Source organism: Bufo gargarizans, chromosome 2, assembly GCF_014858855.1.
Source record: "Bufo gargarizans isolate SCDJY-AF-19 chromosome 2, ASM1485885v1, whole genome shotgun sequence".
Taxonomy (NCBI): Eukaryota; Metazoa; Chordata; class Amphibia; order Anura; family Bufonidae; genus Bufo; species Bufo gargarizans.
This window is the reverse complement of record NC_058081.1, coordinates 213,179,623-213,200,096: the sequence shown is the minus strand read 5'-3', so window position 1 is coordinate 213,200,096 and position 20,474 is coordinate 213,179,623. Positions and strand designations below refer to the sequence as shown.

At 40.8% G+C, this 20,474-nt stretch overlaps 1 protein-coding gene across 1 annotated transcript in view; it reads left to right on the top strand.

The window, feature by feature from the left end:
* LOC122925784 (collagen alpha-1(VII) chain-like) overlaps window positions 1-20,474 on the top strand; it is a 556,601-nt gene that overhangs the window by 107,675 nt on the left and 428,452 nt on the right. The window contains 12 exon segments of the mRNA XM_044277135.1: window positions 753-812; window positions 2,611-2,646; window positions 3,888-3,932; window positions 4,042-4,077; window positions 5,971-6,015; window positions 7,487-7,522; window positions 9,579-9,614; window positions 10,785-10,817; window positions 10,924-10,995; window positions 12,726-12,785; window positions 14,890-14,925; window positions 15,843-15,917. Of these exon segments, the coding sequence (XP_044133070.1) occupies window positions 753-812; window positions 2,611-2,646; window positions 3,888-3,932; window positions 4,042-4,077; window positions 5,971-6,015; window positions 7,487-7,522; window positions 9,579-9,614; window positions 10,785-10,817; window positions 10,924-10,995; window positions 12,726-12,785; window positions 14,890-14,925; window positions 15,843-15,917 (570 nt within the window).

Here is a 20,474-nt window from a genome sequence, read left to right as displayed (position 1 = left end):
GTTTTTCCCTACCCTAACCGCCGGCGAGGCTCCTGGCGCATGCGCTGCTGTGAAATTTCCCTAACCTGTCGTTGTGCGCCTGCGCGATGCTGCACACCTCCTCACGTCATGTCCGGTGCGACCGGAAGTGACGAGGGTAGGGAAATCTCACGAACTAGGGAAGTATAACATTACACCGGCCTTTGGGGTGTGAGGGCTGGTAACTACTTGGTTGGATAGTCAGCCAGCCTATGCCATGATGCCAGCAACAAGCATTTTTATTTTTGGGGGGGGGGGGGGGCGCCACAAGGTTAGCTCGCACAGGGCACCTGAACACCTAAGGCCGGCCCTGATGGAATGTTATTAACAGAGCAAGATCAGTTGCATAAGCAATTAAATCTTTGTATGCGTTGGTGAAATCTGATGACACCTCTGACTTTAATGGAGTCACCATGGTTTCAGTAGCAAGTATAGTGCTTCCAGGTCATGATTTTTCTGCTGTCAAAATATTAGAAATCCCTTGACATGAGCAGTCCTTAACACTGCGAAAAAAACAAAACAAAAACAAAAAACTATACTCTGAGGCAAAAAAAAAAGATTGGATTTCTCTACATTACGTTAGTAAGCATGGCACCAAAAACTATATCTGAGAATAAGCACTAATACTCTATTTTCAGTTTTGTTTTTTTATAAGAGATTTGAAATATGAAGAATATTACATTTTTAACATATAACTATGGAAAAAATATACTTCATCTGATTTTTTTTTTCAGGGAGATGCAGGAATTGGTTTCCCCGGAATACCTGGCTTAAAGGGAATGTTAGGAGAAAAGGTGAGTAGTTTTTTTATGTTTAGATGTTTATGATTTACCTGTCCACAAAAAGTTCTACATTGATTTTTTTCTAATATAATAAACTGACTGTGATATATAGTATTTAATCATCTATAACTAATGATTGGTTATACATTTAAGAGTAAAATTTATGGCTCATGTCTTAAAGGAGCTCTCCACAATTTTTTTTTCTTAAATCCCACCCAGCGTGACCTTTTAAGGGAACTATACTTTCCCTGCTTCTTCCTTCTGGCTAAATGACTCCTGGACTGTCTTTATTGCACTTCAAGCCTCCGCATGTAAACTTCCTGCATGGATGGGGTCATGTGCGCCACTGCAGTCAATGATCGGCCTCAGTGGGGAAGTGTCCCCCAAGTGGCACATGATCCAGCAGTGACATACCAGTTGTCGACACATCCCTACTGAGGCCAGTCATTGGCAGCTGCGTTGCATGTCACCCCATATGTGCAGGAAGCAGAAGTGCAGCGAAGGTAACCCTGCCTTGACCGAGCAGCAGGGAGCAGGTAAGTGTAGTTCCTTTCACAGATCAGGCTGTTGGGTGGGGGATTTAAAATAAAATCATGGAAAAGCCATTTAATGATCTGGGGCAGACCATTCTGTTCTATGGAAACCACAAAGTATTGCCAGAGACCACTGACACCTAGTGGATCTATTGACTTACAGTGCACAACTTTGTGTTCTGACATGGTTTTCATCATTTAAATAGGTAGGGTAGTGCTACATGCAGTCTTGTTATGATTGGAAAAATAGTGCTGGTAGTGCTCTTAGTCTTAGCATATCTGTGACTGTTTTGTGGGGGTAAGCGAACAGAGATTTAGTAAAAAGACGTTAGAGAGCTGCTCTAATATTTTGGAACGTTTATTGGCTATTATGTTCTTTCAAAAGGACCCACAACTATAGGAGGTCTATAGTAGGGTGGCCACTCAGACCACCCTCAAAAGACAGACTTAAAAACTCTGCCCCCAAGCTCAGCTAAGCCATGCCCCCTCCCACTCCACAGCCGACAGGGATTAAAAAATTTAAGGCAAAATCAACTTTGTGCCAGCTCCAGGGGGTGAGAGGGTGACTTTCTCCCTGCAGCTCACGCTCAGACAGCACAGTGCTGCTGTCTGAGAGTGAGCTGTTCAAAAGGACATCCTTGTGCCTTGTCCAAGCCCTGCGCCGGACAGAGGACAGGGAATCTGAAAACCGGACTGTCTAGCCCAAAACTGGACCTCTGGCCACCCTAGTCTATCGTTAAAGTAGGATATTTTGTGATTAATCAGATACAGTAACAGAAAATATAGACATAGCCAGGGAGCAGTTTTACGTAACAATAGTAATAAACACAAAGTGTAGACAAATAAACAGTGGTTTGTGTGGAAATGTAATTAAAAAATACAAGTTAGCTCTGATGTGCATCCAATTTACAGAGACTTCAGTACTAATGAATGTTACTTTTTGTCTTGTAATTTGAGGGAAAGTCAGTCCATCTCATACTCCATCATTTTAAAGGCAACTTACTATATAAAAGTTGTCCCCTTTCTTCCTGAATTTTACTACTCCTTCTATCTTTCATGTTTATGGGTCATAGAGAGATAATACATAAGGCAACTTCAGCATGCATTTTAAAACAGAGAACACGTTTCCTCATGGGCAATGGGTCAGACACTGCAAACCTCAACATCTAACCTTAGGGGGCATCACTTCTCTCTTTTTCACTCCACAATAGATTTTTTTGACAGAATTATATGAAATATGTTAAATTATAGTAACTTATGTGTTTTTTTGTTAACAGGGATCTATGGGTCCTGCAGGACCTCCTGGACTAAAGGTATGCTTATATATTTAAAAACAGATTGTGTCAATTATTGTGAGGCTGTCTGCTGTGCATTTTAAGTGTTAGTCCTCTTTTTTAAAGCCAGAGCCAGACAAAAGAACCAATATAATATATTAAGTTATACTAGCTTTTCTATGTAACTGTTCTCAACTAATTGGACAATCGTTGCATTAAATGGTATCAGTTAGCATTCGACTTTCATTCAGCTTTCTAGATCTGATTGTGCTTCAAAGAAGTTGTCCAAGTTTAAAAAATGTGGATAGGCAAGAATGGTGTTAAAATATGAAAAGAAGTCATGTTCATATACTGCATGTGACCGCTGCAGCCAATTACTGGTCTGAGCAGTCTGCAGCAGCCACATACACTACAGTACATAGGCACTTTTCCACTACAGCCAAAAAGATGACGTCAAGGCTGTAGTCATTTGGAGGATTTCAGTGGCAGCACTGGAGCAAATGTAGTTAGAAATATATATAAAACGTCTTTTTTTTTTTTTTTTTTTTTGCTAAACACCATCCATCATTTCAGCTATTTTCTTCTTAACTTGGAAAAGACTTTTAATGGCCCCAAAAATATTTTCCTAACATATTGTGACTGAACTACAATTGAAAGAAATAACAATGGGGCACACCTGATCTATTAGAAAGAGTGCAGGCCGCGGTATTAACAATACTCATCTAATATCAGCGCAGGCAGGTAGGCATGAAGTGTAGGTAAGGCAATGTTCCCATGCGTATTGCCAGTAAGATCTGGCTTTCTCAGGGGTCCATGTTCTCTGAGGAAGCTCTGGGGCTTACTGGCGATACACATGGAGATATTGCCTTACCTACACATCATGCCTACCTGCGTGCCCCTGATATTAGATGAGTATTGGTACTTTTTGTTGCCTTATTTGCATAATGTTATTACTCTGGCAGTGTCTATGAATTATTTGCGATGGTATTAGGTTTGTGTGGTGGACAGATCCATAGTCCACACATGGGTTTGTTAATTGTATACAATTGATTTTAGATGTCTATGACTTTGTGTGTCCTTAATAAATTATACTTTTTTTTAGAGGTGCGGCTTCCATGTGTGGTGTTTCTTGTTTTTCTGTGCTTTATACTTTATATTCTGACTGAACTGTTTCAGGTTTTTGCATGAAAATTGTATTTTTCACAGGATCCTATATATATTTTTTAGAAATGTATCCATAAAAATAAATATATTGATTTATTTTTTTGTTTACTTTTTAGGGTGAGCGGGGCTTTCAAGGAATTGAAGGAGCAGCTGGTTTAAGGGTAAGAAAAAAATGAAAACAAGGCACAGCTACTATAAACAGGCTTGTATTGGTAGAAGAAACCGTTACAAAGTGGCATTTACATAACAGATTATTTTCATTTTATCTAGGGTAAGAAAGGTCAAGATGGAGAAAAAGGTGAAAAGGTAAGTAGAAAATCCTCATTATTAGGCTGAAATTGCACTCATTGGTGTGCACAATGCAAAATTTTGGGGTATGTGGGATTTTTTGTCCATCTAGAAGAACATTTTTGACATCAGACACAATGTTGGGCGAGAGGGCCTGGCTCACGATTTCCATTCTAGTTCATCCCAAAGGTGTCCAATGGGGTTGAGGTCAGGACTCGGTGTGGGCCAGTCAAGTTGTTCCAGACCAAATGCACCAAACCATGCCTTTTGCATTGTGCGCTGAGTCAAAGTCATTCGGGAACAAAAAAGGACTTTACCCAAACCGTTCCCACAATGTTAGAAGCATACAACTGTCCAAAATGTCTTTGTATGCTGAAGCGTTAAAAGGGTTGTGCCACTGATATAAATGTATCCCACCCAACAGATATTGTTATATCACTTTCCCCAAATACCAACATTTATCAAAACTGCCTGGTAGTTATTAGCCTACCATTGCACCCAATGGCAAATCTGTTTTGATATTCAGTTGCTGTAGGTTATGTTCTGCATTGAAGCCTTGTATTGTAGGACGCACAATCGTCATTGGTAAGAATAAGTAGCGTGGTTAGTGTGACATGTCCTGCTGATGTCAGGACACATCTCATCAAAGGTAGAAAGTAGTTTATGGCACAACCCATTTAAGATTTGCCTTTACTGAAACTTAAGGGCCTAGAAAAAAAACTCCTGAAAAACAACCCTACAGCATTATCCTTCCTCCACTAAACTTTACAGTTGACAGTGCAGTAAGGCAGGTAGTATTCTCCTGGCCAAACCCAGACATATCCACCAGACAGCCGGATAGAGAAAATGATTCATGCCACAGAACACTTTTTCACTGCTCTACAGTACTTTACACCACTCCATCTGACACTTGGCATTGTGCTTGGTGATGTATAGCTTGCATGCAGCTGCTCAGCCATGGAAACATATGCCAAGAAGCTCCCAATCACAGTTTTTATGCTGATGTTAATGCCATCAGAGTTTTGGAACTCTCAAGTGAGTCAGCAGAGCACTGGTAACTTTTATGTATTATGCTCCTCAGTACTCGGTGACCCCGCTCTGTAACTTTGCATGGTCTCAGAGGTGTAGCTAAAGGTTCATGGACCCTGGTGCAAGAGTTCAACTTGGGCCACCCTTCTCTCAGTGCTTTGCGGCCAGGGGCAGGGAGGCACATGGCCTTCATGATGCCTAAGGCAGAAATTAAAAAGACAAACCCCCATTGTTAAATTCTTGACCTAACCCATTCTCTCCAACCAGAGGTGTAACTTGACCAACATGCACTTTCTATAATACCGGTGTCGTCTTATGCACCACAAGGGTCTTTGGGCCCCCTCAGGCTCCTGGGCCCGTTAGCAACTGTTAACCCTGCACCCCCTATAGCTATGCCCCTGCAGGGTCTGTCACTTTGTGGCTGAGTTGCTGTGGTTCCTAAAAACAGTTTACAGTACTTGTAGAATGTAAGGACTTGCTTGGATGTACAGCTCCAGGAATTAATGATGCTCACAAATAATAATAATACCACTTATAGCTGATCATGGAATCTCTAGAGAAGAAGACAATTCACAAACTTTGAAATTCAGTGAGCTCTTTAGAACAACCCATTCTTTTACAAATGTTTGTAAAGGCAGAGTACATGGCTAGGTGCTTGAACGTATATACCAATTGAATTATGGACTGATTATAACCCCTGAAGTCAGTGATTAAGAGGTGAGTGTGTGTATGTATGTATATATATATATATATATATATATATATACACTAATGTGACAATGTTTGTGTGCTAGTGCCAATCTCATTCTGTTTTGGAATATGAAATAATAGCCAATAATAACAAGTACTTAATTGTAATAACAAAGTTATATTTTCTTACAGGGAGAGCGTGGTGATATTGGGCCCATTGGACCTTCTGGAAGATCTGTAAGTGAATAATAACTGAAGGAGCTGCAAATTAATAGGTCTATTATATGTGTATATATTTTTTTTAGCATGCAATGATGTTTTTGTCCTAAAGGGGTTATGTTGTGACTAATGTAAAAAATGAAAATCAGACATCATAGAGTACATGACAGTCTCTAACAAAGCTAGGGCCAGCCCTGTACCTCACGAGGAACCTGAGATCTCCCCATTCTCCAATTATTCTTCTAGATTTGTTTCAGACTGACAGCTCAGGGGGCGTATCATTTCTCAGGGGTCGTGACCTTTCTGTTGTAGCTTTTTCCCTGTAACTGTCACAGCATATAACAGTTGAAGATTTATACTGAGCATGTGCGACCATTTCAGTGGGGTGGACAAGAAATAAGGAGCGGAACAAACAGCAGGTGGCGCTTATACAGATACAGTCCAAGGACACAGAAACCGCATAATTCTTATCTTCAATCCTTTGTAAAAAGTTTTGTGCATAAATCCAATATTTTATCTCACAAGCACATATTTCATGACATTTTTGGACATTCAAAAATGTCCATACATTACATCAAGTCCAGTGTGCAAACTTGGGCTACATCCAGGATTCAGCGCACATGGCACACAGCAACTAAGTACCGTAGCTAGGTCCACCATGTGAAATATGTGCTTGTGAGACGAAATATTGGATGGAGGCCAAGGGGGGATATTGACACGCACGCACTTGAGTTGTCTGATCTATTGAAGGAGGCACTATACAGATAGGTTTTATTGAATAGCTCATTGGCTATATCAAATTTTGAATTATGTGCATTTCCAAAAGTATTTAGATCCGATTATGTGCTGGCTTGAAGAATGTAGATTTTTTTAATGGCACACCCCTTTAAGCAAATATTTTTTTTCATCGCATTATTACAGTATTTCTATCCTATATCCTCTAGTCCAGTGGTGGCGAACCTATGGCACGGGTGCCAGAGGTGGCACTCAGAGCCCGCTCTGTAGGCACCCGCTCCCTGGTATGCCTTAGACTTTTCCTGCCATTCATCAGCGCAGGGCTCACTATGAACAGCACAGGCAGCGCACCGAATGTAGGCAGGCTATTACAGCTACATGATAAAGTACATGGAAGATATACTATATTGGCATTCAGGTTAAAGTGCATGTTGGCACTTTGAGATAAATAAGTGTGTTTTGGGTTGCAGTTTGGGCACTCGGTCTGTAAAAGGTTCGCCATAACTGCTCTAGTCTCATTCTACCTGTACTTGTAAACCTACCTGTATTTGTTTGTTGTTGGATTAATACGTATAAAATCAGAGTCACACACAGGTAGTACGCAAGAGACCACATTGACTTCTATGGCAGCCCTATTACAGCTCCATAGAAAACTGAGCAATAATAAGACTGCAAGCATGAGTTCTTAGGGTTATTGCATCATGTTTGTACTTTTCATTATTTGAGTCTTTATTATTATTATTTTTTTTACCAGGGGCTTCCAGGGCCTACAGGACTAAAGGGAGACCAGGTAATAATAATTCCATGATCATGAATAGTTAGTAGCGTGTAAGAAGGTGCCAAACCTTATATCCTCCCTTATGTAAAAAAAATATATATGTGTATGTCACTTTGAGATAAATGTTGCTGCCATGTGTTATGTACATTGCATCCACTTTTGTTTTGTGCACTTTAGATAACTTTAAAGTGTAAATGGCTGGCGAGTTGTTGTACTCAGCAGCACAACCAGACCCTGCTAGTAACAGTGCAGGCCCACGCAGAGACCGACATTAGCACTGAGCATTGCCTGTGATACTAGTCAGGAGCAGCCATGAGAACTGTTAGAATGCAGTGTTTGGGTTTTGTGTGTGTTCAGTGAGACCACATGAGGTGCCAGTGAAGCTTTCTTACAGGGTTTCCCCGAGAACAGCCACAAAGTGAAGTGAATGACTGAAAGCCTGAGTGAAGCTGCATAGTGAGGTTCTTGGGTAGACACTGTGAGACTGTCAGATAAAGAAGGCCTAGAAATCTAAAGTACTGCAGTGGTGTTGTGAAGAAAGACATCAGTGCTGTCACAAAAAGAGAGAGAGAGTGTCACTTTTTAGGAGCCATTGTTGGATCAGTGAGGGATGTGTAGATACCAGCCCAGAGATTGGCTGATCTGAGGCCCAGTCTGGGGTCTCCATGCTCCAGTCCATAGTGGAAGTGGATGGAGGAAATGTAGAAGGACAGCGTTAAACTCACAGGAATCTTGGAGGTAATCTGAGAGTACCCCTTCTCCTATGTGCAAGTGAAGCTCAAGTGTAGTATGCTCAACAGCATGTGAAAGTTAACCAGTGTAAAGTTACTGCTGTTGTTGCTACTGACATTGTTGCCATTATTGCTGTTGTATCAGTTGTCACACATGCTTTATATAGAGACAGTATCCCTCATCAAACAAGGACTTTGTCTTAAACTGTGTTAATAAAATGGTGTTTGGGATTGATCTCCTGCTACTCCAAGTACTCCTTACACGCAGGCAGCAAGCTTGCAGCGGTGGTGCATCAGGCAGTCTGTGAAAGACCATAACAACTATGATGCCCAATGGAGATCCATAAAAGGTGGCTGGTGTGATGTTAAATATGACTAAGTGGGGCAGGTTGTGGGAAGGTGTCACCTTCCAGAAACCACAGCAGTACTCCAGGAATGGGTAAATGCAAATGGTAACCTTGGGCATAAGATGATTGTGGTGGTCCACTTGGAGAACCTCTTGGTTTTTGGTCCAGTGGAGGACCACCAAAGAAGGTTGTTGTGTCACCACGTGTATTCTGTAAACAGCTAGCATACAGAGCCTCAGAGTGTTCTGCAACCATCACGTTTATTATGCCTCTGTTGTGAACTGAATAAAAGTTACACCACAAAAGTCAGCATAATACTGCCAGGGGAGCCCCGCTCCTAACAGACTTATATTTTATGAAAACAAAGGTGTTGGAATTCAACAAGCCTGCTTCTTCAGTAGCTGATAATCGATTGATCCTGCTGAAATCAGAAGGCTGACTTTTATCTAATGTGTATAGCCTGCGTTATTTCTCTTGAGCCATACAATAAAGGAGTTCTCCGAGCTCTCCTTTATTTATGACCTATGCTCAGATTAGTTCATCAATATCATATCGGCAGGGGTCCAATGCCCGGCAGCCCCCACTGACCAGCTCTATGAGGAGACGGCGAGTGCAGTGTGCATGTGCCATCTCCCGTCGTTCTTCCTGCTGCTGCTATGTCTATGGAAAAGCAGCAGCAGAGCAGGAAGAGAGAAGGGAGACAGCACTTGCACAATGCATGCTTGTCTCCTCATACAGCTGATCAGGAGGGGTGCTGGGCGTCGGACCCCCACAGATCTAATATTGATGATCTATCCTGAGGATAGGTCATCAATATAGGAGAGCCTGAGAACCCCTTTAAAGCTCATTATTCAAGCTCTAGGAAGTTCGAAAAAATACCTACTTGCATCTAAATAAAACAAAAATGTATTGCTTGACTCCTAGTTAACATTTTAATAGAAATTGGAAACTAATTGTATAATCCATTATTTTTGTTTTGTTTTTCTGTAGGGGATCCAAGGTTTTCCAGGCGCTCCAGCAATGGGGGTAACCTACAATACTGCAACTTTTTTTTTTATAAAATCAACAAAGTTTAACACAAAAATTACAATATTTAACAGTTACAACATTTTTAATTACTTAGAAATTTTAAACTTAACCCTAAAATTGTATCCTGTCTAATCATTTACATAAAGACTGTATATGTCCTAGAATAAACTCATTTTTTTTTTTCTTTGCTAGACATGTCCAAAGATTTTAATTTTGCAAGATGATGTGATGAGATGTTGACCCTATTTTTGTATAAATGCGGCCACAAAGTGGTTGTGTTGTGAATTTCAGCCTGTTTGGCTCGCATATTGCGATACTGTGTTGAATTTTATTTTTTTTTTATGAGAAACTTGAATACTTAAACAAATTCAAGATTCGGTTAGCATGGACCCATCTGTATTTCTAAGCTCAGATGCTAGTAAATGGTTATAATAGAATAAATAGAATTGCAGTTTTACACTTAAAATGTAATATGAATTTTAATGTATTTACTGTTTCATGAAAAGTTTGATTGTGTTTAGGGATGAGCGAATTTCATATTTTGAAGTTTGTGTGCGGGTTTGTGTTGTGGTATTTACTGAATTGCGTTATGGATTCCGTTACCACGGACCATAACGCAATTACATGATGGAATGCATAACGGAATGCCTTTAGAGTCATTCCGTTATTCATTCTGTCATAATATTCATTCTGTCATCATTCTGTCTATGTCCTGCATAATGGATCTTTCGGGTTTGCGTTATGTTGGAGTCCTCTCCTTCATAACAGAAACTGGACGCATCCATTATGCAGGCTATAGACTTCTATTATTAAGCAATGAATAACAGAATGACTCTAAAGGCATTCCGTTATGCATTGCATCATGAAATTGCGTTATGGTCCGTGGTAACGGAATCCATAACGCAATTCAGTAAATACCACAACACGAACCCGCACACGAACTTCAAAATATAAAATTCGCTCATCCCTAATTGTGTTAAAAAAATGAGTCTACTGTTAAGTTAAATTGCACTGCTTTTTTTGGCCGCACTGAATGATAAATTGATGCTAATGGTAACCTATGGATTTTAGTGACCATGAAATTGTTGCCATCTGAAATAAGTACAAAAATAAAGCACATCAATAGTTTTCCCCCCTCATTAATTATGTAAATGTTGTATTCTGCAGGTAGTTGGACCAACTGGTAAGAAAGGTTCCAGGGTACGTATAAACAATACAGTATAATGCAGTTTTGGTGCAGAGCCAATAGCATTTTTGTTATGGGTTTATAAGTCTAATAAATAAACATTTTTACTTTATATGTTAGGGTGACACTGGACCCATTGGTCCACCAGGCCCTAAAGGATTCATAGGAGACCAAGGAGCCAAAGGAGTTAAGGTACAAGCAACTTTAAGTGCAAATGGGACATTGATAATAGGAAAAAAAAAATAAAATTTGAAAAACAATGATTTAGTGGATCAGATGTCATTCAGCTGTAAGGGTACTTTCACACTTGCGTTAAACTTTTCGTCCTAGGGGCTCAATACTGGAAAAAAATGAAAGTTTTATCCTAATGACTTCTGAATGGAGAGCAATTCGTTCAGTATGCACCAGGATGTCTTCAGTTCAGTCATTGTATGGTTTTTGGACGGAGAAAATACAGCAGCATGCTGCAGTATTTTCTCCGTCCAAATTTCCGAAACACTTGCTGGAATGCCGGATTATTTTCCATTGAAATGCATTAATGCCAAATCCGTCCCCAAGTGTTCCAGAAAAAAAGATCCGGTCTTGCGGTCTGCGCATGCGCAGACCTTAAAAAATGTGAAAAAGAAATACCGGATCTGTTTTTCAAGATGACAACTGGATCCGGTATTGCAATGCATTTGTGAGACGTATCCGTATCCGTCTACAAATGGTATCCGCTTGCATACAGATTGCCAGATCCGGCGACGGAACTGCCTGCAGGAATCAAACAGCGCAAGTGTGAAAGTACCCTAAGGCCCCTTTCACACAGGCGAGTATTCCGTGCGGATGCGATGTGTGAGTTGAACGCATTGCACCCGCACTGAATCCGGACCCATTCATTTCTATGGGGCTGTGCACATGAGCGGTGATTTTCACGCATCACTTATGCGTTGAGTGAAAATTGCAGCATGCTCTATATTGTCCGATGTTCACGCAACGCAGGCCCCATAGAAGTTTATGGGGTGTGTGAAAATCGCATAGCATCCGCAAGCAAGTGCGGATGCGATGCGATTTTCACGCACGGTTGCTAGGAGATGATCGGGATGGAGACCGGATCATTATTATTTTCCCTTATAACATGGTTATAAGGAAAAATAATAGCATTCTGTATACAGAATGCATAGTAAAACAGCGCTGGAGGGGTTAAAAAAAAATAAATAAAAAAATTTAACTCACCTTAGTCCACTTGGTCTCGCGAAGCCCGGCATCTCCTTGTGTCTCCTTTGTTGAATAGGACCTGTGGTGAGCATTAAATACAGGTAAAGGACCTTTGATGACGTCACTCCGGTCATCACATGGTCTTTTACCATGGTGAATCACCATGGTAAAAGATCATGTGACGTACCATGTGATGACCGGAGTGACGTCATGAGTGAGTGAGTGAGCAACGCACCCGCCTCTTATCCGGGCCAAAAATAAGACGCCCATGTGAAAGAGGCCTAAGGCTCATAGTGAACTCAAGAAAGAGTGCCTTAATTTGAACCTGAATTTCTTTATGTATTCGTTTAAAATAAACACATTTTTGTAGTCGCTAATTGTGTTGAAATGTACACATAGGGTCTGATCACACAGCAGCTTTTGACGCCGTGAAATTCCACCACGTATACCACAGCAGAAACTGCTCTGGTTTCTACCGCAGTTATTTACAATAGATGCCGCAGACCCACTCCATTCAATGACACATTTGGATTTTTTTTAAACAGCACCATTCCAGACTCAACATGGTGTAAAGGTTTATCACACTTATCCATTCTAGTCAATAAAGGAGTGTTTGCAATTCTTACAGAAAAGGTCTCATAGTAACAATCTGATACAAATTCATGACTACTAAGTACCGTTTATGCTAAACACATGAAAATTTAAATTAACTGCTTTTATTTTAGGGAGAAGCAGGATATGGAATCCCTGGTCAGCCGGGATTAAAGGGAGACCCTGGGGAACGAGTGAGTAAAGTTGTCTTTCTGTTTCAGTATGTGCTGTGAACATGTAATCCAGCATGTGAGAATACACGCTTTAGTTATGTTAAGTTATCTTTACAAAATATGGTGTCAAGTCACAGATCTATCTACTTGTCACCTGTTCTATCTCCCGCCAACACAGTGTTGACACTTCAGTGGTCACCCGAGTCTGTGTATAAAAGCGACCATCATGTGCAGCCAATCAGTGGTCTGTGCTGTTGCACGCGTAGTGGCTGCCATTGCTAAGTGCTGGTGGCAGTAGTATGACACTTGACCACTGAGGCCACTGATTAGCTGCAGTAGTCACATGCTGGTTGCTTTGTGAAAACATACTGGAAGGAAACCCAGAGTATCTGCATTGGATTGATGGGAATACAAGAGATGAGTAGTGGTTTCCTTTTATAGGCTTGGCTGCTCTTTTTATTTTTTGGGGGAAAACAGATGATCCCGGCACTCGCTTTCTCCAGTATGCCATACATATATAGTTCACAAAGGCTCTGGACGCTGAAACACATCCTATGTAACAGCTGATGCTGTGATAATAAAATCATATTGATTGTGATCATCTGTTTTCTACAAAGACCGGCAACGTATCCCTTCCACGTGCACCACCACAAGCCCAAGTGCCGACCAGATGTTCACATTTTTTATTTTTTTGAATGGATAGCCCCTTTAAGGCCAATTTCACAAGCAGTATTTACCAGTGCAGCCAGATGTTACTTTAATGCCTTTAGTAAAATTGTGTAAAGTATACATAAATAGCATTTTGGATTTTGTTTTTCATTGTAGCATTGGGGTTAGGGAAGTTTCTGGTATGGTTTTTTTTTCTTGAATTTTTCTGCCTAGACTCCTCAGGAACTTCCAAAATGCAAGGATAAACACATACATTGATCCACCCCCTGTAAGGCTCCATTCAGACGTCCGTATGTGTTTTGTGGATCCGATCCATGTATCCGTGGATACGTAAAAAACATATGGACGTCTGAATGGAGCCTTACAGGGGGGTGATCAATGACAGGGGGGGTGATCAGGGAGTCTATATGGGATGATCACCCACCTGTCATTGATCACCCCCCTGTAAGGCTCCATTCAGATGTCCGTATGTGTTTTGCGGATCTGATCCATGGATCCGCAAAACACATAAGGACCTCTGAATGGAGCCTTACAGGGGGGTGATCAATGACAGGGGGGTGATCAGGGAGTGTATATGGGGTATGTGTTTGCGGATCCGATCCATGTATCCGTGGATACGTAAAAAACATATGGCCGTCTGAATGGAGCCTTACAGGGGGGTGATCAATGACAGGGGGGTGATCAATGAAAGGGGGGTGATCAGGGAGTCTATATGGGGTGATCACCCCCCTGTAAGGCTCCATTCAGACGTCCGTATTTGCGGATCCGATCCATGTATCCGTGGATCCGTAAAAAAACATACAGACGTCTGAATGGAGCCTTACAGGGGGGTGATCAATGACGGGGGGGGGATAAGGGAGTCTATATGGGGTGATCAGAGGTTAATAAGTGACGGGGGGGGGGGGGGTGTAGTGAAGTGTAGTGGTGTTTGGTGCTACTTATTACTGAGCTGCCTGTGTCCTCTGGTGGTCAATCCAAGCAAAAGGGACCACCAGAGGACCAGGTAGCAGGTATATTAGATGCTGTTATCAAATCAGCGTCTAATATACCTGTTAGGGGTTAAAGAAATCGCATCTACAGCCTGCCAGCGAATGATCGCAGCTGGCAGGCTGCAGATCCACTCCCTCACCTCCCGCGCCTGTGTGCGCGCGTTCACAGGAAATCTCGTCTCACGCGAGATTACGCCTATTGGCGTTAGTGTGACCTGGCAGCGCCGCAGCAATCACGCCTTTGGCGTTAGCGAGATGGGAGGTGGTTAAAAAAAATTAAAAAAGCATATATAATGGGGTTCAAAAGAAATACAATTACATTTTAAATATTCATTAGCAATACACATTCTACTACTGGTTATGTGAAGCATAAAAAAGTAGTCAAAAGGGTGCCCATACCCTGTGCAGTTTTGGAATTTGGGTGATGAAAATAATTTCCATATGCTGATTATGATTTTATTTTTAAGGGTAACATTGGGTTATCTGGGAAGCCTGGTCCAAAAGTAAGTAACTTGAATAATTTAATTGGTTATATACAGTATAGCGAGTGTTAGGTCATTGTAAATGCTTTGATAATTGATGTTATGTTTTGAGCCACCAGAGCACTATTTTTCTTCCCAGATATTAATTTATTACTTTTTAAAAACAATCTTTTGCCACTAATCAACCCTTTTTCAGTGAAAGTGTGTAAAACATAGTAGTGCCTATTAATATATTTTTTTTTAATTCTATCCTGGAACTTTATGCAAAATGCTGACACCATGTTAGTGTTGTATTCTTGTATGAGGGGTGGGCCTTACTGGAAGCTTAAATACCTCTTACAGGTAGGGTGGTCCAGTCAATATAAGAGGAAGCATACATAGCAACTAAGGAATTTACAAATGACCACAACGTGTCACTGTCAAACTTTAAAATCAGTACTAACCCCAACTAACCCCAGTGCCACCCAATAAATATTTCAAACTGGATTTTTTTTATAAATATCATTGCAAAATAGACTGCTGGTACAGATTGGCACAGAAGGAGAGAGGATCCTGCCCCCGAGGAGTAAAACAAGTTAAACAGTCTACAAGATAGAGAGAAATTATCAAACTTTTACACCATCTGCAGAAGGAAAACTAGTTGAAGCCCGAAGAAGGAACTGGTCTGCTTGCCAGACATGTTGTATATTCATCGATACGTTTTGGAAGTACTGCTTCCTCATCTTCTGCCTATATTTAGTCTGATTTTCTTATTTTTTCAAGGCTATGATGTACGGTGCTTTTGTTTTAATCTAGCACACTCTAATACGCTCTAATTATTACTGGGATTGCACCATGTCAGAATGATATTGTGGATTTCACTTTTTTCATTAGTGTCCATTAGTAAAGTCCTCAAACTCTGAGTAGATTAGACTGACTTTACTGATTTTCTTGTGTAGGGAGAAGGAGGTGACAAAGGACAAAAAGGTGAACCTGGAACTTCTTTGACTTTGCCTGGAATAAGAGGTAAAGATGTAAGTAGAAACAGTAGAGTCCTCATAAAGTTTTAAATGCTTAAACATCTAAAATTTCAATAGTACTTAATTATGTTGGCTTGAAAGGCCAACATATTGTTCTTCAATTTTTTTGGGGGTGCATACGCCAAACTTGCACACTTCTTCGACCTATAACGAAGTAAGTTGCTTGTGCTTTAATAAGCAGTCCCACCCTCCGGGCCCCTGGGGCGGACCACCGAAGACCCCTTTTTCGCCATTGACTTTAAAAGGGAAAATTTCCAAATCGCTCCGACTCACATTGTTGGTGTCAACCCGAATAAAAAGGTGAATTTGGAGTGGGGAACCCAAAAGTGGTGGGAGCTATCAACGTCTAATGAAAATTTAGCTATTTACTATACGCTACTCCTCCCACAGTTGTAGAATTACAATTTCCAAACTTTGCACACTTGTTCGGCACATTCCCGAATAGGTTGCGTGGGCTTTGTTAACCGATCCCACCCTCCGTGCCCGTGGGGCGTCCCCCTGAAGACCCCACTTTATGCCATAGACTTTCATTGGAAAATTTTAAACTTTTGCCACTCGAACAGCTTTGAAGTTAAACTCACCAAACTTGGGTCACTTAGTCATGGGGTCAACCTGAAAATTTCTGTCACATTTAGGGAGCTCTAAAAAGTGGGCGGATCTACAAACAACCAATCAGATTTTTTACTTCAATGAGAAAATTTTAAAAGCTTTCATTCACACAGTATTTAAGCCAGAATACCCAAACTTGGCAACGTGGGTCACTGTGTGACTGGGGTTAAAATTAATAAAAAGTGTGCGGAGTCTACAATGGCCAATCAAATATCAACCATTTGTTTAAATGGGAAAATTTAAAACTGCCGCTGCTCTTAGACTGTTAATGGCAGGGTCCTCAAACTTGGCACAGTTGGTCACTGGAGGACTGGGATTAACATTCAGAAAAGTGGGCAGAACTTCAAACAACCAATCAGATTTATTTGATTAAAATGGGAAAAATTAAAAATGATGCCATTCTCACATTATTGATGTCATGGACCTTAAATATCACAAATGTGGTCATTGGGTGTTTCCATTTCAAGGTTAGAAAAAGTGGTTGGGCCACCAACAACCAATCAAATTTCATCAATCAAAAAAATGCCATAATTCCCAAACCTTAAAGTGTAAGTCACTGGGTGACTGAGGTTCACAATTAGGAAAAAAAGGGATGGGGTAACAACAGACAATCAGATTTCAGCCATTGACCTTAATGAAAAAAAAGATAAACTGCTGTTATTATCACAGTTCAAATTCCAAGTGTCCCAAACTTAGCACAAATACTCACTGGGTGACTGCGGTCAAAATTTAGGGAAAGTGGGTGGACCCTAAAACAGCCAATCATATTTCACCTATTGACTTCAAAGTAAAACTTTCAAATACTGTCATTCTCACAATTTTAAAGCCAGAGGCCAATCACATTTCAGCCATTCGTTTTATATGGGACAATTTAAATTACAGTCTAGACTGTTAATGGCAGGGTCCTCAAATTTGACAGTCAGTCAGTCATTGGGTGACTTGGATTCAAATTTAAAAAAAACTGGTTAAACAGACTTTGATTATATCTCTAGTGTTTTCAAGCCAACATCCTGTTGTTTCTTCAGAAACGACACCATCTAGTTCAATTTGTGCTTTTATAAATTATATAATCATAAAAATGTATCAAGTACATAAGCAAGAACACATGTTCAGCCTATATATATTTATATACGTAATTAATCAATTATAAATATATATATATTTCTGCAGTAATTAACCACTTCAGCCCCGCTAGGTGAAACCCCCTTCATGACCAGAGCACTTTTTACACTTCGGCACTACACTACTTTCACCGTTTATCGCTCGGTCATGCAACTTACCATACAAATGAATTTTACCTCCTTTTCTTCTCACTAATGGAGCTTTCATTTGGTGGTATTTCATTGCTGCTGGCATTTTTACTTTTTTTGTTATTAATCAAAATGTAACGATTTTTTTGCAAAAAAATGACATTTTTCACTTTCAGCTGTAAAATTTTGCAAAAAAAACGACATCCATATATAAATTTTTTGCCAAATTTATTGTTCTACATGTCTTTGATAAAAAAAAATGTTTGGGCAAAAAAAAAAATGGTTTGGGTAAAAGTTATAGCATTTACAAACTATGGTACAAAAATGTGAATTTCCGCTTTTTGAAACAGCTCTGACTTTCTGAGCACCTGTCATGATTCCTGAGGTTCTACAATGCCCAAACAGTAGAAAACCCCCACAAATGACCCCATTTCGGAAAGTAGACACCCTAAGGTATTCGCTGATGGGCATAGTGAGTTCATAGAACTTTTTATTTTTTGTCACAAGTTAGCGGAAAATGATGATGATTTTTTTTTTTTTTTTTTTCTTACAAAGTCTCATATTCCACTAACTTGCGACAAAAAATAAAAAATTCTAGGAACTCGCCATGCCCCTCACGGAATACCTTGGGGTGTCTTCTTTCCAAAATGGCGTCACTTGTGGGGTAGTTATACTGCCCTGGCAATTTAGGGGCCCAAATGTGTGAGAAGAACTTTGCAATCAAAATGTGTAAAAAATGACCGGTGAAATCCGAAAGGTGCACTTTGGAATACGTGCCCCTTTGCCCACCTTGGCAGCAAAAAAGTGTGACACATCTGGTATCGCCGTACTCAGGAGAAGTTGGGGAATGTGTTTTGGGGTGTCATTTTACATATACCCATGCTGGGTGAGAGAAATATCTTGGCAAAAGACAACTTTTCCCATTTTTTTATACAAAGTTGGCATTTGACCAAGATATTTTTCTCACCCAGCATGGGTATATGTAAAATGACACCCCGAAACACATTTCCCAACTTCTCCTGAGTACGGCGATACCAGATGTGTGACACTTTTTTGCAGCCTAGATGCGCAAAGGGGCCCAAATTCCTTTTAGGAGGGCATTTTTAGACATTTGGATCCCAGACTTCTTCTCACGCTTTAGGGCCCCTAAAAAGCCAGGGCAGTATAAATACCCCACATGTGACCCCACTTTGGAAAGAAGACACCCCAAGGTATCCAATGAGGGGCCTGGCAAGTTCATAGAATTTTTTATTTTTTTTGCATAAGTTAGCGGAAATTGATTATTTTTTTTTTTTCTCACAAAGTCTCACTTTCCGCTAACTTAGGACAAAAATTTAAATCTTTCATGGACTCAATATGCCCCTCAGCAAATACCTTGGGGTGTCTTCTTTCCAAAATGGGGTCAGTTGTGGGGTGTTTGTACTGCCCTGGCATTTGAGGGTCTCCGCAATCATTACATGTATGGCCAGCATTAGGAGTTTCTGCTATTCTCCTTATATTGAGCATACAGGTAATGAGATTTTTTTTTCCGTTCAGCCTCTGGGCTGAAAGAAAAAAATGAACGGCACAGATTTCTTCATTCGCATCGATCAATGTGGATGAAAAAATCTCTGCCAAAAAAAAAAAATGGAGGGGAAAGGCGTCTGCCAGGACATAGGAGCTCCGCCCTACATCCATACCCACTTAGCTCGTATGCCCTGGCAAACCAGATTTCTCCATTCACATCAATCGATGTGGATGAATAAATCATTGCCGGGATTTTTTTTTTTTTTTTTATATATACAAAGTGTTTGCCAAAGCATAGGAACGCCGCCTCCTCCTCAGCTCGTATGCCTCGGCAAACGTATCTGTCACTGCAGAGGAGAAAATCCCGTCTTGCAGCGCCGCATACACCGACTTGTGTGTAATCTGACAGCAACGCAATGCTTCTGTCAGAATGCACATCGGTGCTGCAGCTAGTCAATCGGTTGGTCCACCTGGAAGGTAAAAAAATAAAAAAAATATAAAAAGAAAAAACCAGGCCGCAACGCAATAATTTTATTAACTTTGCAACAGAACATGTAACTTTAACTTTTTTAACTGAACATTAACGTGTTTGCTTACTGGTGTGTTTTTTTTTTTTTTTTTTTTACCTTTATAGAACAAACCTCTCCTTCCCCATGGGTCAATGTGCAAAGCGCAAATCGCCCAAAGATGTGGCGAAGTGCGTTATGCACTTTGTCCCATGTGAAAGGAGACGTTTGCAGCAGCTGTGAGTGAATGGGCCCTAATAGCCCTGTGTGCCTATCCTGGTGAGATGATCCCTATGCTAATAGTGTACCTGTGAGTGGTACTTCCGGAAACACTCTCCAAAGCATAGGGCAGGGTGGTCCGGACAGTCAGGACAGAAATAGCGGGTGTCACGCCTTATTCCACTCCTGCTACAGACACGACATCTTTTTCGGGGTGACTGTTGGGTTGAGGTACCAGGAACGACATTGGGGAAATGTCGCTCGTGTAGACGGCTAACTACACTGGTGGATGGGGCCACGGAACCTCCTGGGTACAGGAGGTTCGCGATGATCTCTTCCTGAAATTTGAGGAAGGATCCAGTTCTCCCAGCCTTACTGTAGAGAACAAAACTATTATACAGAGCCAATTGAATTAAATATACAGACACCTTCTTATACCAGCGTCTGGTTCTGCGGGAAAC